The following is a 16,117-nucleotide window of genomic DNA, read 5'->3' on the forward strand; positions in this document are numbered from 1 at the left end:
GAACTCTCAAGGTCAGGTGTGCAGTCAATAGTTCCTTGCATTTGTGGGAAACCAGTGATTAGTGCAAAACCCAATGCTCTGGCAGTTAGGCATTCCGGATCCAAGTTGAATTTGATAAATTGGTGCATGCTCCTGAAGAGGAAATCTGTCACCTCCTAGATACACTTGTCACTGACTGGGAGACGCCACACAGGCCCCCATTGGAGGCTGGATGGAATCACTGGCAGAGAAGTTCAGGGTGGCAGTGACATTGATCACCACCGGCATGGGATTGCCTCCAGGTCCTTGTGGCCACAAAGCAGCATGGAGAAGCTGGCAGATATAAGCAAGCACATTACAGAGCATCTTAAGGTGCCTCTGATATTGCCTTTCACTCATTTGTAGATAGGTGCACTCCCTAGGATATACTTGTGGTTGTGCCAATGCTCGCCATTGCATTAACCCCAGTATCCTGACCCCCTTGGTGTTGAGGCCTTTGCTCCGCCTAGCCCTGGGGCGGCACGGTAGCACAGTGGTTAGCACTGCTGCTTCACAGCTCCAGGGACCTGGGTTCGATTCCCGCCCTTGGGTCACTGTCTGTGTGGAGTTTGCACATTCTCCTCGTGTCTGCGTGGGTTTCCTCCGGGTGCTCCGGTTTCCTCCCACAGTCCAGAGATGTGCGGGTTAGGTTGATTGGCCATGCCAAAATTGCCCTTAGTGTCCTGGGATGCGTAGGTTAGAGGGATTAGTGGGTAAATATGTAGGGATTTGGGGGTAGGGCCTGGGTGGGATTGTGGTCGGTGCAGACTCGATGGGCTGAATGGCCTCTTTCTGTGCTGTAAGGCTTCTAAGTTTCTTCTAACCTGAGCTTCCTCCTCATTCAGATGAGAACGAGTAGAAAGTCAGGGTTGCCTGTAGCCTGCAATCTGTCTGTGTGGAGTTTGCATGTTCTCCCCGTGTCAGCGTGGGTTTCCTCCGGGTGCTCCGATTTCCTCCCATACTCCAAAGATGTGCGGGTTAGGTGCATTGGCCATGCTAAAGTGACTCTTAGTGTCAGGGGGACTAGCTAGGGTAAATGCATGGGGTTATGAGGATAGGGCCTGGGTGGGATTGTAGTCGATGCAGACTCGATGGGCGAAATGGCCTCCTTCTGCACTTTAGGGATTCTATGAACGTCCCCCCATGAGACCATCCCCTACCCACCCATGAATCTAGCACTTCCACTCTACCTGATCAAACATCCTTCTCTGGCTGTGAGTGTGCCCTCTGCCTTCCAGTACCCTCCTTCAAACATCAAGGACCAAATTCAAGAACTCACAGCCCATGTCATTTAAACATCTCTCTGTGATGTTCAATGCCAGAAAAGCCATCCACTCTCCTACAATGGGACCAAGACGTGTGACATGCTTATTTTTACCCTTCTCTGGACACTTCTAACATTCCCTGGAGAGTCTGTCTCCCTTCCCAGGCCAGCCCCCCACCTTTCCTCACTGGTGCTCCCTCCCCTATTGTTACAAAGGGGAGGGTGATGTCCTCTCAAAGAACTAACAGTCAACCATTCAAAGAGGAGGAGGTAGAGGTGGGTACAATTACAACATTTAAAAGACATTTTTGGATAGGAAAGGTTTAGAGGGATATGGGCCAAACGCAGGCAAATGGGACTAGTTCAGTTTAGGAAACCTGATCAGCATGGACAAGTTGGGCCGAAGGGCCTGTTTCTGTGCAGTCTATCTCTATGACTTTATAACCCTTTCCCCCAAAAAGCTGTTGAGGTTAATTCAATTGAAAAATTCAAAAATAAAATTGATAGCATTTTGTTAGACAAGGGTGTTAAGGGATATGGAGCCAAGGTTAAAAAATGGAATTAAGATTTAGGTCAGCCTGGATCTAATTGATTGTTGGAAAAAGTGCCTGAATGGCCTACTCCTATTCCTATTCCCATGTTTCTGTCAGCCACAGGAATACAAATCGTGGAAAGGTCACCAAAGTTAGCTCTGAGATTTCAGGACGATAGCTGAATCCTAATAAATGTCATCACCAATTCATTTTGATTCTTCAAAAGAAAGTCATCAAAGACCCTGTCTGGCAGAGATTTTTCAGGGCAATATATCCCCTAATACAATGTCAATTTACTTTACTGTCAAACAAAGTCTGCTATTCACCCCTATGGCTTGTTCATGAAAGCTGGAGAAATTGATACAGATAAATATATCACCTGCTTGCCAAAAGAGAAAATGCATTTGAGGAAATTCTTTCCTTTTCAAAACACAAGCCAAGTGTCACAGAACCATCCGGACAGCTGTTAGTCACATGTGTTGACACAAAAGGAGTACAGATCACACCGCTGCATGCAGATTAAATGTAAGGTTGTCTGGCAGTGATCTACCGTACTTGGTGCTGTTTCACCCTTAGTGTCTTCAGCACACATTGAATTTGGAATTTTATGCTCCCCCAGGGGTTGGGGAGGGAGTTGTGAAATGGGCTTCCATGCTAATGGCAAAATGCTCATCACCTCCCTGTCCACCCGACCCCTGTGGATAGTTTACCCATGGCAGAAAAGGCATCAGATGGCCCACCCATCCTGAGCCAATTGAGGTTCTTAAGTAGCCAATTAATGACCATTTAAAAGCCTCCTCCTACCACCACTGTGAGTTTTCCTGTTGTGGGCCCATGTCAGGTTTGCAGGCTGCCCAGCAATAGTTGTGACCTGATGAATGGGCTGGGTCGGGATGCCTCCTGGTTGGGCATTCTGTGACATTTCCCCCCCCCCCCTCACAAAGGTGTGAACTCCCCCTTCCTGCATGTCCCCCCCTTGACCTGTCAGCCCCTTCTTCCCCCCAACCCCCTTGCCATGCTCAAATGGGTCTACCAGCCTGGCAGAAGCTGATAATCTGCAACATCTAGGGCAGAATTTTCTCAAAAAATTCTAAACATTGAATGGGCAAGAAAATGGTAGGTTTTGTCACCGATTTTTTCAGTCAGCTAAGTAACGTGAATATCCGGCACTCTGTGCATAACAGGAGCCATCATGTGACTCTTGCCAGCACAGTGTACACAGTATACTGGGAGATCTCCTGTATACTGGACAGGAGTACCCCACCACCCCCACAGACATCGCACCCCATCCCCCCTTCGGATCGCCGCACCGGACATTGCCCCCCCCCCCTCCAATCGCCATCCCAGTGATAGCTCCCCCCCCACACGCTCAATTGTCGCTCCCCCCCAACCGATCAACAACGCACCCCCCCACACTCTGCAGAGTTCCCCCTTCCCTCCTCCCTGCCACCCTCCTGGTCAGGCCCCAATCCTCAGGTGCTGCCCCTCAGGCCCTACCCCCATGGCACTGCCAGGGTGCCCATTGGGCAGTGCCAAGGTTTCAGGCTGGCAGTGCCAGGGTGCCAGGCTGGCAGTGACAAGCAGCAACCCCAACTGCTCCATTCAGCTCCCTCTCCCCAACCTTCTCTTGTAGTGTGGTTACTGGGGTTAATCTCATCAATCTCCTTTCCATTCCAGTCACCCCTTTGAGTATTTATCTCATGGACAATCCAAGGTGGATTAACTATCTTCGCCCCTCCCTGAAGCTTCATCTTGAACTACTCTCAAGATGTTTGCCTCCATAGTCAGAGTGCTTCATGGCAGAGTCACATAACTATGGCAAGCCAGTTAGTCAGGCAGTACAGGATTGTATTTCCAAAACCCAGACAGTACACCCGGCTGACGCCATGTGCCGGTGGTGGAAGGATTGAATGTTTAAGATGGTGGATGAGTTGACAATCAAGTTGGTTACATTGTGCTGGATGTTGCTGAGTTCCTGAGTGTTGTTGCAGCTGAACCCATTCAGGCAGGTATTACAACATACTATTGGCTTGTGCCTTGTAGATGGTGGACAGGCTTTGAGGATTCAGGAGGAGAGTGACTCACCACAGAATATCCAACCTCTAACCTGCTATTGTAGTCACAGTATTTATATAACTGGTTTCGTTAAATTTCTGGTTAATGGTGCTCCCAGGATGTTGATGATGGCAGATCAAATCCAATTGAATGACAAGTGAAGGTGGTTGAATTTTAAATAAATGGTCAGTACCTGACACTTTTATAGCATGAATGTTACTTGCCAGCTATCAACCCAAGCCTATCTAGGTCTTGCTGCATGCGGGCATGGACTGCTTCATTATCTGAGAAATCACAAATGAAACAGAACATTGTGCAATCATCAGCAAACATCCCCACTTCTGACCTAACGATGAAGGGAAGATTATTGATGAAGCAGCACTACTGTGAGAAAGTCCTGCACTGATATCCTGGGACTGGGCTGATTAACCTCCAACAAGCACAACCATCTTCCTTTGTGTTAACTATGACACAAGCTATATATGCTCTTGATACAATAATTTTTAATACAGCCATACACATTAAAATGTATAGATTGATTTGTCAGGTAAATTATAACCTGGTCATTTATTTTATTTATTTTACAAGAATGGTTCCAGGGACGAGGAACTTCAGTCATGAGGAGAAATTGGAAGGGTTGGGACTGTTCCCCATGGAGAGAAAAGGGCTAATAGGATATTTTATAGAGATGATCAAAATCATGAGGGGACTGGACAGAGTAGATAGGGAGAAACTGTTCATGTTTGTAAAAGGATCAAGAACGAGAGGGCACAGATTTAAAGTCATTTGCAAAAGAAGCAAATGTGATGGGAGAAAATCTTTTCACACAACAAGTTGTTTGGGTTTGGAATGTACTGCCTGGAAGCGTGTCGGAGCAAATTCAATATAGGCAATCAAGAGGGCATTAGATGATTATTTAAATAGAAACAATGTGCAGGGATACAGGGAAAAAGGAATGGCAGTAAGTTATAATGCTCATTTGGAGAGTCAGTGGCAGCCATGATGGACTGAATGACCTCTTTCTGCACCATAACAATTCTGTGATTCTGGTTGATACATCTCAGGCATTTGGAGGCTTGAGTTAATTATGGAGAACCTGAATGGACATAGGTAGACTAGCAAAATGGTCAGATGAGTGGTAGATGGTATTTAATACAGAGATTGTGAAGTAATTCATTTTAGCAGAAGGGAAAGGAAGAGACAATACAAAGTTAATGGCATAATTCTAAAGAATATGCACAGACATAAGGATCTGGGGGGTCCAAATGATTTGATCTTTGAAGGTGGCAAGTCATGTTGGAGAGTAGTGAGCAAAGTATATGTGATCTTGGGCTTAACAAGAAATATTGTGTATAAAAGGAGGCAAGTTATGTGAACTTTTATAAAGCTTTGGTTAAGCCACAAATAGAATATTGCATCCAATTCTGATCACCATGCTTTAGGAAGAATGTGAAGGTCTTTGAGCAGATAGTGAGGAGATTGGTTTCAGAGTGGTTCTAGGGATGAGAGAATTTGGCTACAAGACTAGGTTGGTGAAGTTGGGGTTGTTCTACCTGGAGCAAAGGAGATTGCGGGTACATCTGATTGAGGTGTACAGATTATGACTGGCTTAGATAAGATAGACAAAAAACAACTGCTCCCATCAGCTGATTGAACAAGGGCTAAGGGACACAGATTTAATGTTTTGGACAAGTATATAGGGGAGGAGGTTCATGAGGAAGAATTATTTTGCACAGCAAGTGGTGATGAACTGGAACTCACTGCCTGCGAGAGTGGTGGGAGTGGAAATGATTTCAAAAGGAAATTGGATAGGCAATTGTGGGAAATAAACTCGCAGGGTTATGGGGATTGAACAGGGAAATAAGACTGACTAGATTGCTCTACAAATTGCACAGATTCCTAGATGGGTCTAATTGCCCTCTTCTATTTCCGTAATGACTCTATGACTTATGTAAAGGACATCCCCTATTATATCATTGCAGTGCTGGGGCAGTACTTGTAGACATAGAGCAGCCGCTATATCTCATGTGTATCAATAACTTCTGGCATTATTGAAATAATATGAAGTCAGGTATGAACTCTAACATCAACAGAATGTTTCTAAATAAACAACAGTATTAACATTTCAGGAAAAAAGAATATCCCATGGCTAATTTATATAGTGTAATCAGGCATGAGATATAATTATTGCATGCTCATTTGTATACAGGCATTTTCATTTTAATAAACTGAGTGAAAAATGTAAAGAAGGACACGTTATATTTCTAAATAACAATTACATATTGTTAATTTTGTTATCTGATGTTTCAAATTATAGAACTATGGGAGTAAAATGATCAAACTGTTTATGTTACATCCGAATCCTTCCCCTCCCCCAATCTCCACCACAATCCCGAAACTCCACCTTGAGAATAATCACTGTGTAAAAGTTGCATCAAGATTAGATATTCTCTTTGTTGTAGTGAAACTGAACACCTTGGGGATCAGCAGATGAGTAACTATTACACATTGAATGAAGAACGCTTGAAAGGTCCTTGGGCCCACAGAAGAACACACCGACATTGGCCCTGTAGAAGATGCAAAGTTAGAGACAATTTAGAACAAGACATCTTGTACTTGCCAGGCTGTTGGCTATTTTTTATGCTCATACTATTGGAGGTCGGCTGTTGAAACATTGGCACAAAATTGCAAAAAGGAATCAAGTAGTTAATAGGATTACAGGTATGTAAGTAGATAATTGGATTACAGGTATATAAGTAGATAATTGAACACAGCTGCCATCAGAATGTAGTAATTTGTTTGATACAAAATAGCACCACTTATCATTTAGGTTTCTGAAGTCACACAAATGAACATTATTTGGTTGTTTTTTTGCTACATTAAACTTGGGAACGTAGTCAGTGCTGAGTGAAATTCAGTTGCAGCACAGGAAACATGCTGTGAATGAATTATATGACTGAATGTATCACATTCTATTTATTTTTCTGACAACTCGCGTTAACACTTCTGATGATACATATCAGTTGCAGGTGGAGTGTATGGCTGCTAATACTAGGTCATTGTTACCAAAGAGGGAATAAAGCAAAGTGTATCATATTACATAAGCTACTTATTGTATAAGTTGAAATAAACTTGGATTTTTCGCTGTGCAAAACTTTGATGTAACAATCATTTCCTTTTTGCTATTACATCAAGTGTACAGCAGAGAAAAGAGGCCATTTGGCTCAACTGATGTATGTTAGTGTTTATGTCTCACGTGAGCCTCCTCCCACCTGACTTTATCCAAAATGATGAGCATATCCTTCTTTTGATTTGATTTGATTTATAATTGTCATGTGTATTACTGTACAGTGAAAAGTATTGTCCCTTGAGGGCTATACAGACAAAGCATACAGTAATAGAGAAGGAAAGGAGAGGGTGCAGAATGCAGTTTTACAGTCATAGCTAGGGTGTAGAGAAAGATCAACTTAATACTTCTCATTCAAAAGTCTGATGGCAACAGGAAAGAAGCAGTTCTTGAGTTCTAGTCCTTTCTCCCTCACCTCTATGACTCTATGGGGGCAATCTCCCAAAAGTGCTGAATTGGTGGGAAAACTGTTCTAGATCACGACTGTTTTTTCAGTGCAGCTTTAGACCTGAATCTCCCCACTCTGTGCACTGCATAGGTCACAATCATGAATATAATTAAAAACCCAGGGGTGGGGCCTATTCATGCCAGAGGCTGTCAGCTTCGGAACTTGCGCATGCGCAGTGGTCCTGATCCGTCAGTCTCCCCATTTGCTGGCCAGCGATTGAGCTGGCCAGCCCAGGACCACCGCAGTGCTGCCCCTCCAGCCCCCTCACGGCCTGATCACAGCCCCCACAACAACCGGGCCAGCCCTGACCCCCCGCCATCCGATTGCCCCCCTTTCATTCCGGCGGGGTCTCCCACTAGTTCCCCGAACGTGGGGAGCTACTCTAAACCCCGCCGGAATGAAGTACTCCTGGCGGGATGGGAGATGCTATCAGGCCTGGCAAGTTCTGTGCCGGGCCCAATAATAACATGCAAAATATATTTAAACTACATTTTAAAAAAAGATTCAAATGACTTACCTCTCTTCCCGCCGGTTTCCAGTGCGACTGTTCTCCGGCTCTGGGAGACGCGCATGCGTTCCTAGCACATGCGCGAATCCTGCGAAATGGCTGACACGCAATTCTCCCAACCGGACCCTCCAGAAAAGTTGCGGGTCGCAATGGGAGAATCAGGCCCTATGTTATGTAGTTTCCCCTTAAATGCATCCAAATTCCTCAACCACTCCATGTGCTGGAGTAAAGTAGAATACTGTGGATTTTGATGTGGAGATGCTGGCATTGGACTGGGGTGGGCACAGTAAAAAGTCTCACAACACCAGGTTAAAGTCCAACAGGTTTATTTAGAATCACGGACTTTCAGAACATTGCTCCTTCATCAAGTGAGTGGGTTTTGGCAATCCAAAGCAAAAACAGAAAATGCTGGAAATACCCAGCAGTCAAGAACCACTTCTTCCCTGCTGCCATCAGACTTTTGAATGATCCTATCGCTTATTAAGCTAATCTTTCTCTTCACCTTATCAATAACTGCAACACTAAATTCTGCACCCTATTCTTTTCTTCTCCCCTATGTACTCTATGAATGGTATGTTTTGTCTGTATAGCACACAAGAAACAATACTTTTCACTGTATCCCAATACATGTGACAATAATAAATCAAATCAATTCAATTCAATTTAATTCAGTCCAGGCAGCATCTGTGGAAAGTGAAACAACATTAAGGTTTCAGGCCAATGACCCTTCATCAGAACCCATGTGGTGACATGTTCTATGTTCTTATCACTTATTTGGGTAAAGATGTTTCTCCTGAATATTGGAGTTATTAGTGACCATCAAATATTTACAACATTTAGTTTTGAACTATGCTGAAAGGAAACAAGGGGTCGGGGCGGGGAGGTGAATGGCTGGAGAATCCTGGCCTTTGATTATCTTAAAGACATCTATATGGTCACCCTTCAGCTTTCTCTTTTCTAGAAAAAAGAGCTTCAAAGTTTCTTGCTTTGTAGGTTCTTTTAATGCTAGACTTATCCCTGTGAACCCTTTTTACATTTTTTCCAATGCGTCTCTATCTTTTTTATAATGGGACTAAACTTCCAGAGCATTTAGAAATACATAATATAGTCAAACAGAATCATGGCTTCATGAAGTGTAAGTTATGTCTAACAAATTTATTCGAATTCTTCTTTGAGGCGGTAACGAGCAGGATAGATAAAGGGGATATGAAGTATTATACTTGGATTTCCAAAAAGCATTCCATAATGGGGAGAGTTTAAACTAGATAGGTTGGGGGGAGGGGATCAAAGCGACGTGACTGAGAGTGAGGAAGGTAGCTCGCAAACAGAGAAGGGTTATAGGCAGTGCAAGAGGGCAGGTGGACTGGGAACAGAGAAGGGGAGAGGTCAGACCATAGGATTGAGAGGTGTCTACTCTAATGCCAGGAGTATAGTGAATAAACAACTAGCTAAAGGAGGAGAGGGCTTGGGAGATGTTAGTAGCGCTTCAACAAACCGGGTCCAAATAAAGGCTGGCATAAAGACACTTTGCCTGAATGCACGAAGCATTCGAAACAAAGTAAATGAGTTGATGGCACAAATCCATACAAATGAATATGATCTAGTGTCCATCACAGAAACGTGGTTGCAGGGTGACCGGGACTGGGAACTGAATATACAGGGTTATCAGGCATTTAGGAAGGATGACAGGTAGAAAAAGGAGATGGGGTAGCTTTGTTAATAAAGGATAATATCAGGACGGTAGTGAGAGACGACATAGGCTCTAAGGAGCAAAACGTGGAATCGTTGTGGGTGGAGATAAGGAATAGTAGGGGGAGAAAGACACTGGTAGGCGTGGTCTATAGGCCCCCAAATAATAACTTAGAGGTGGGGAGGGCTATAAACAAGCAAATAATGGATGCGTGCAAAAGTGGAACGGCAATAATCATGGGGGTTTTAACCTACATATTGATTGGTCGACTCAAATTGGACGTGGAGGGCTTGAGGAAGAGTTCTTGGAATGCTGTCGGGATTGTTTCATTGAACAGTATGTTACAGAACCTACGAGAGAGCGAGCTATCTTGGATCTGGGTCTGTGCAAAGAGACAGGTAGGATTAAGGATCTTCTTGTGAAGGATCCTCTTGGGATGAGTGATCATAATATGGTGGAATTTCTGATACAGATGGAGGGTGAGAAAGTAGGGTCCCAAACCAGTGTCCTCTGCTTGAACAGAGGGGAGTACGATAGGATGAGGGTGGAATTGACTAATGTAGACTGGGCGAGCAGACTGGTAGGTAGGACAGCTGAGGAACAGTGGAGGATTTTTAAGGAGATTTTTTTAAGTACTCAGCAAAAATATATTCCGGTGATAAAGAAGGACTGTAAGAAAAAGGATAACCGGACGTGGATAACGAAGGAAATAAAGGAGAGTATTAAAATAAAATCAGATGCGTACAGAGTGGCCAAAAATAGTGGAGAATTAGTGGATTGGGAAAGCTTTAAAGAAAAACAAAGAACGACTAAGAAAGCGATTAAGAAAGGAAAGATAGATTATGAAACTAAACTAGCTCAAAATATAAAAAATGATAGTAAAAGTTTTTACAAGTATATAAAAAGGAATAGAGTGGCTAGAGTGAATGTTGGACCCTTGGAAGATGAGAGGGGGGATTTAATAGTGGAAAACGAGGAAATGGCTGAGACTTTAAATAAGTTCTTTGTGTCGGTCTTCACGGTGGAAGACACAAATAGTTTGCCGAATATTAGAGATCGAGAGTTGGTGGGAGGGGAGGTCCTTAATACAATTACTGTTACTAAGGAGGTGGTGCTTGGTAGACTAATAGGACTGAAGGTAGACAAGTCCCCAGGCCCAGATGGAATGCATCCCAGGGTACTGAAAGAAATAGCTGAGGTAATAGCAGATGCGTTAGTAGTAATTTATCAAAATTCGCTGGACTCTGGGGTAGTGCCGGCTGACTGGAAAACAGCTACTGTTACGCCGCTGTTTAAAAAAGGAAGTAGACAAAAGGCGGGTAACTACAGGCCGGTTAGCTTAACGTCCGTAGTTGGGAAGATGCTAGAGTCCATTATTAAAGAGGAAATAACAGAGCACCTGAATAAGAATGGTTCGATCAAGCAGACGCAGCATGGATTCATGAAGGGAAAGTCGTGTTTGACGAATCTACTGGACTTTTATGAAGATGTCACTAGTGCGGTTGACAGAGGGGAACCGGTGGATGTGGTGTTTTTAGATTCCCAGAAGGCGTTCGATAAGGTGCCTCACAAAAGGTTGCTGCAGAAGATTGGGGTACACGGAGTTGGGGTAAGGTGTTGGCGTGGATTGGGGATTGGCTATCTAACAGGAAGCAGAGAGTTGGGATAAATGGGTGCTTTTCTGGTTGGCAGTTGGTGACCAGTGGCGTGCCGCAGGGATCGGTGCTGGGGCCTCAATTGTTTACCATTTACATAGATGATCTGGAGGAGGGGACTGAATCTAGGGTATTCAAGTTTGCTGATGACACGAAGGTGAGTGGGAAAGCGAATTGTGTTGAGGACGCGGAAAGTCTGCAGAGAGATTTGGATAGGCTGAGCGAGTGGGCGAGGATCTGGCAGATGGAATATAACGTTGCGGATAGCGAAGAGCATTGTCGGGCAATACAGCAGGATATAGATAGGCTGGAAAATTGGGCGGAGAGGTGGCAGATGGAGTTTAATCCGGATAAATGCGAAGTGATGCATTTTGGAAGAAATAATGTAGGGAGGAGTTATACAATAAATGGCAGAGTCATCAGGAGTATAGAAACACAGAGGGACCTAGGTGTGCGTCCACAAATCCTTGAAGGTGGCAACACAGGTGGAGAAGGTAGTGAAGAAGGCATATGGTATGCTTGCCTTTATAGGACGGGGTATAGAGTATAAAAGCTGGAGTCTGATGATGCAGCTGTATAGAACGCTGGTTAGGCCACATTTGGAGTACTGCGTCCAGTTCTGGTCGCCGCACTACCAGAAGGACGTGGAGGCATTGGAGAGAGTGCAGAGAAGGTTTACCAGGATGTTGCCTGGTATGGAGGGTCTTAGCTATGAGGAGAGATTGGGTAGACTGGGGTTGTTCTCCTTGGAAAGACGGAGAATGAGGGGAGATCTAATAGAGGTATACAAGATTATGAAGGGTATAGATAGGGTGAACAGTGGGAAGCTTTTTCCCAGGTCGGAGGTGACGATCACGAGGGGTCACGGGCTCAAGCTGAGAGGGGCGAGGTATAACTCAGACATCAGAGGGACGTTTTTTTACACAGAGGGTGGTGGGGGCCTGGAATGCGCTGCCAAGTAGGGTGGTGGAGGCAGGCACGCTGACATCGTTTAAGACTTACCTGGATAGTCACATGAGCAGCCTGGGAATGGAGGGATACAAACGATTGGTCTGGTTGGACCAAGGAGCGGCACAGGCTTGGAGGGCCGAAGGGCCTGTTTCCTGTGCTGTACTGTTCTTTGTTCTTTGTTAGCAAATGTGAGGTTATCCACTTTGGAAGAAATAATAGTAAATTGGAATATTATTTAAATGGAGAAAAATTACATCGTGCGACTGTGCAGAGGGACCTGGGGGTCCTTGTGCATGCATCGCAAAAACTCAGTCTGCAGGTGCAGCAGGTGATCAAGAAGGCGAATGGAATGTTGGCCTTTATCGCGAGGGGGATAGAATATAAAAGCAGGGAGGTCTTGCTGCAACTGTACAAGGCACTGGTGAGGCCGCAACTGGAGTACTGTGTGCAGTTTTGGTCCCCTTATTTGCGAAAGGATATATTGGCCTTGGAGGGAGTGCAGAGAAGGTTCACCAGGTTGATACCGGAGATGAGGGGTGTAGCTTATGAGGAGAGATTAAACAGATTGGGTCTGTACTCGTTGGAGTTTAGAAGGATGAGGGGTGATCTTATAGAGACATATAAGATAATGAAGGGGCTGGATAGGGGAGAGGTGGAGAGATTCTTTCCACTTAGAAGGGAAACCAGAACTAGAGGGCACAGCCTCAAAATAAGGGGGGGCCGGTTCAGAACAGAGTTGAGGGGGAACTTCTTCTCTCAGAGGGTAGTGAATCTCTGGAATTCTCTGCCCATTGAAGTGGTGGAGGCTTCCCCGTTGAATATGTTTAAATCACGGGTAGATAGTTTTCTGATTGATAAGGGAATTAGGGGATATGGGGAGCAGACGGGTAAGTGGAACTGATTCGCTTCAGATCAGCCATGATCTTGTTGAATGGCGGGGCAGGCTCGAAGGGCCAGATGGCCTACTCCTGCTCCTATTTCTTATGTTCTTATGTTCTTATAAGGTATCACGCAAAAGGCTAGTTAATAAGCTAAGAGCCCACATTGTTGGGGTAGTATATTAGGATGGATCGAGGATTGGCTAACTAATGGAAGACAAAGAGTTGGGATTAGAGGAATATTTTCAGGATGGCAACTTGTAACTAGTGGAGTGCCACAGGGATTAGTACTGGAGCCATAATTATTTACAATATATATTAATGACTGGGACAAGGGAAGTAAATGTACTATTGCCAAGTTTGCGGAAGATACAAAAATAGGTGGGAATGTAAGTGGTGAGGATTGGATATAGAGTTTACAGAGGGCTATAGATAAGTTAAGTGAGTGAGCAAAAACTTGGCAGATGGAACATAATGTGGGAAAATGTGAAGTTATGCACTTTGGTAGGCAGCAGAAAGGAGCTGAATATTCTTTAAATGGAGAAAGACTGCAGAAAGCTGCAGCACAGAGGGATTTGGGGGTCCTCATGTATAGAACATAGAACACAAAATATAAATCACAAAAAGCTAGTATACAAATTCAGCAGATAATAGGGAAGGCAAATGACATGTTGGCCTTTATTTCAAAGGGAATGGTGTATAAAAATAGGGAAGTCTTGCTAAAACTATACAACGTACTAGTTAGCCCAGACTTGGAATACTATGAACAGTTTTGGTCCCCTTTTCTACTGGCATTGGAAGCCGTCCATTAAAGGTTCACTAGGTTGATTCTGGGTGTGGAGCGATTTTCTCATGAAAAGAGGTTAAGTAGCTTGGGACTGTACTCATTGGAGTTTAGAAAAATGAAAAGCGACCTTATTGAGACATATGGGATTCTCAGAGGGCTTGATGGTAAGAGACTGAGAGATTGGTTCCCCTTGTGGGAGAGTTTAGGACCAGAGGGCATAATCTCTGAGTAAGGTGTGTCCATTTAAGACAGAGATTAGGAGAAATTTCTTCTCTCAGAGAGTAGTGAATCTGTGGAATTCTTTACTGCTGTGGTTTGCACAGGCTTGACCGTTAGGTATATTGAAGGGTGAGATAGACAGGTTTTTAATCAGTAAGGGAGTCAAGTTTTATGGGGATAAAGCGGGAAAGTGGAGTTGAGGATTATCATATCATATCAAGTCTGCTCCATCATTCAATGATGGAGCAGACTTAATGGGCTGAATAGCCTGCTTCTGCTCCTATGTCATATTGTCTTATAGATATCAGCTGGTGCTTGTAATGAGGAATGGTGCACTTTGGTTGCAAACCCTTTATATGAGGTCTATTTCAATCATTAATAATGAAATGGGCATGTGAGGTCCATGTGAGTTCTGACAAAGGCAACTGCATACACACCTCTTTAATCCTATACTTAATCTCTCTTACAGTCAATGGGCTAACTTGCCCATTGCCTTCATACTTGCCGCCATCAGCTACATATCAGCTCAAAACTACAATGCACGAAGGATGGCCAGAATGATTGGACATGCCCACAACAGCATTCTCCAAATATGCAGGGAAGCCTCTGCTTTTCTATTGTTAAAAGCATGGTGTAGAGTTTCACTCTTTCAACACTAAAACTGCATCTACAGTGATCCTTTCCTCTTGCGTAACCTGTTTAAATCCCCTTGAGCAATCTTTGCATCCATCCACATCACACGTCAGGGCAACAGCAGCAATGACTTCACTGAACACCCTGTACATGGATCATTTTCAGAACCCAGAACATGTTGAGCTGCAAGTGATGGATTGCATGATGTGTGTCAGGCTGCATGCTCATGACTAATGCATTGCTTAAGCATGCACATGTGGGATTATTGAGTATTCACTATGTTGATAATGTGACAGATGGGACTCCATAGGTGGACATTATCGGACTCTGATGGATTCTTGACCATTGAAGAAACTAATAGCAAAATAAAAATCCAGGACAATTCCAAACTGCTTATTTTTACAAGTTCCAAAACTGTATCCAATGGTTGCACACCCATGCAATCTGTGTGCCTTCAAACTTCTTTATTTCTTTTCCTATGTGCAGTACCAACATCCACAGCTGAGGTGGCGTCAGCCTTCTGACTGCTATGCCCAGTTGACTGCGATAATTTTGACAGGTGACTTTGGTGGCTCGAGGCCTTGACAGCCTTGGCCTGCTAAGGGTGTTTCCTGTTCTGGTGTAGGCGCATCTTCTTCGGCTTCACCTTCTGGAGGGATTGGTGTTACTGGCAGAGGGTAGGCTGAGCAGTAGTAGATCATTGGAGTGTGCTGGGATGAATCCCACAAGGTGCCTGACTGGTGCTCCTCCACTCCAGTGGGTGCCTGATGGCACCTGCCTGACTGCTGGAAGGAGGTTGAGTACCCTGCCTTCTCTCACTTAGCCACTGTGGCACTGCAACCATGGCTAGAGTGACAGAGTGCAGATCCAAACACACTGGATGGACAGCCATTGTGTGTTCTGCTAGACCTGGGTCTCGGCTGCCACCTTTTCCATTGAGGTAGCCATGTGCACGCATGCTGGAGTCAAGACAGCAAACAGATGTGGTTGGATTCCTTCAACTTTCAGTGTAATCAGCACATGGCTACTGGCATCTTTCCCTGACGGTTCCCCTGCCTGCCCCTGCATCTCCATCATTTCTCTTAAGGCTGAGTCCAGAGTGTGTCATATGCATGAGTCTGAGCAGTTCTCCAAGTGTCAGGAGCATAAACTGTCACCTCCTCCACCAACTGTGGACCCATGTCTGTGATGCGCTCACCAGATTGTGACCCTGATCAAGAATGTGTACCCCATGATGTGAATGGCTCTGCACTGATAGAGGGTGCAGATGAATGCTGTGAAGATGAATCACCAGAGGCCTGTGAGGCATCCACCTCAGAGGTGGTACTGGAACTGGTTTGGTGGCTGCTTC

At 44.6% G+C, this 16,117-nt stretch overlaps 1 protein-coding gene across 1 annotated transcript in view; it reads right to left on the reverse strand.

Annotated features, from left to right (window-relative positions):
• Window positions 1–6,310: 6,310 nt before the first annotated feature.
• LOC144504730 (NADPH oxidase 3-like) overlaps window positions 6,311–16,117 on the reverse strand; it is a 60,584-nt gene continuing 50,777 nt past the window's right edge. Inside the window, exon 12 of the mRNA XM_078230476.1 lies at window positions 6,311–6,437. Coding sequence (XP_078086602.1) covers window positions 6,311–6,437 — 127 coding nt within the window. The remainder of the gene's footprint in view (window positions 6,438–16,117) is intronic.

Source organism: Mustelus asterias, chromosome 15, assembly GCF_964213995.1.
Source record: "Mustelus asterias chromosome 15, sMusAst1.hap1.1, whole genome shotgun sequence".
In the NCBI taxonomy this organism is placed as follows: domain Eukaryota; kingdom Metazoa; phylum Chordata; class Chondrichthyes; order Carcharhiniformes; family Triakidae; genus Mustelus; species Mustelus asterias.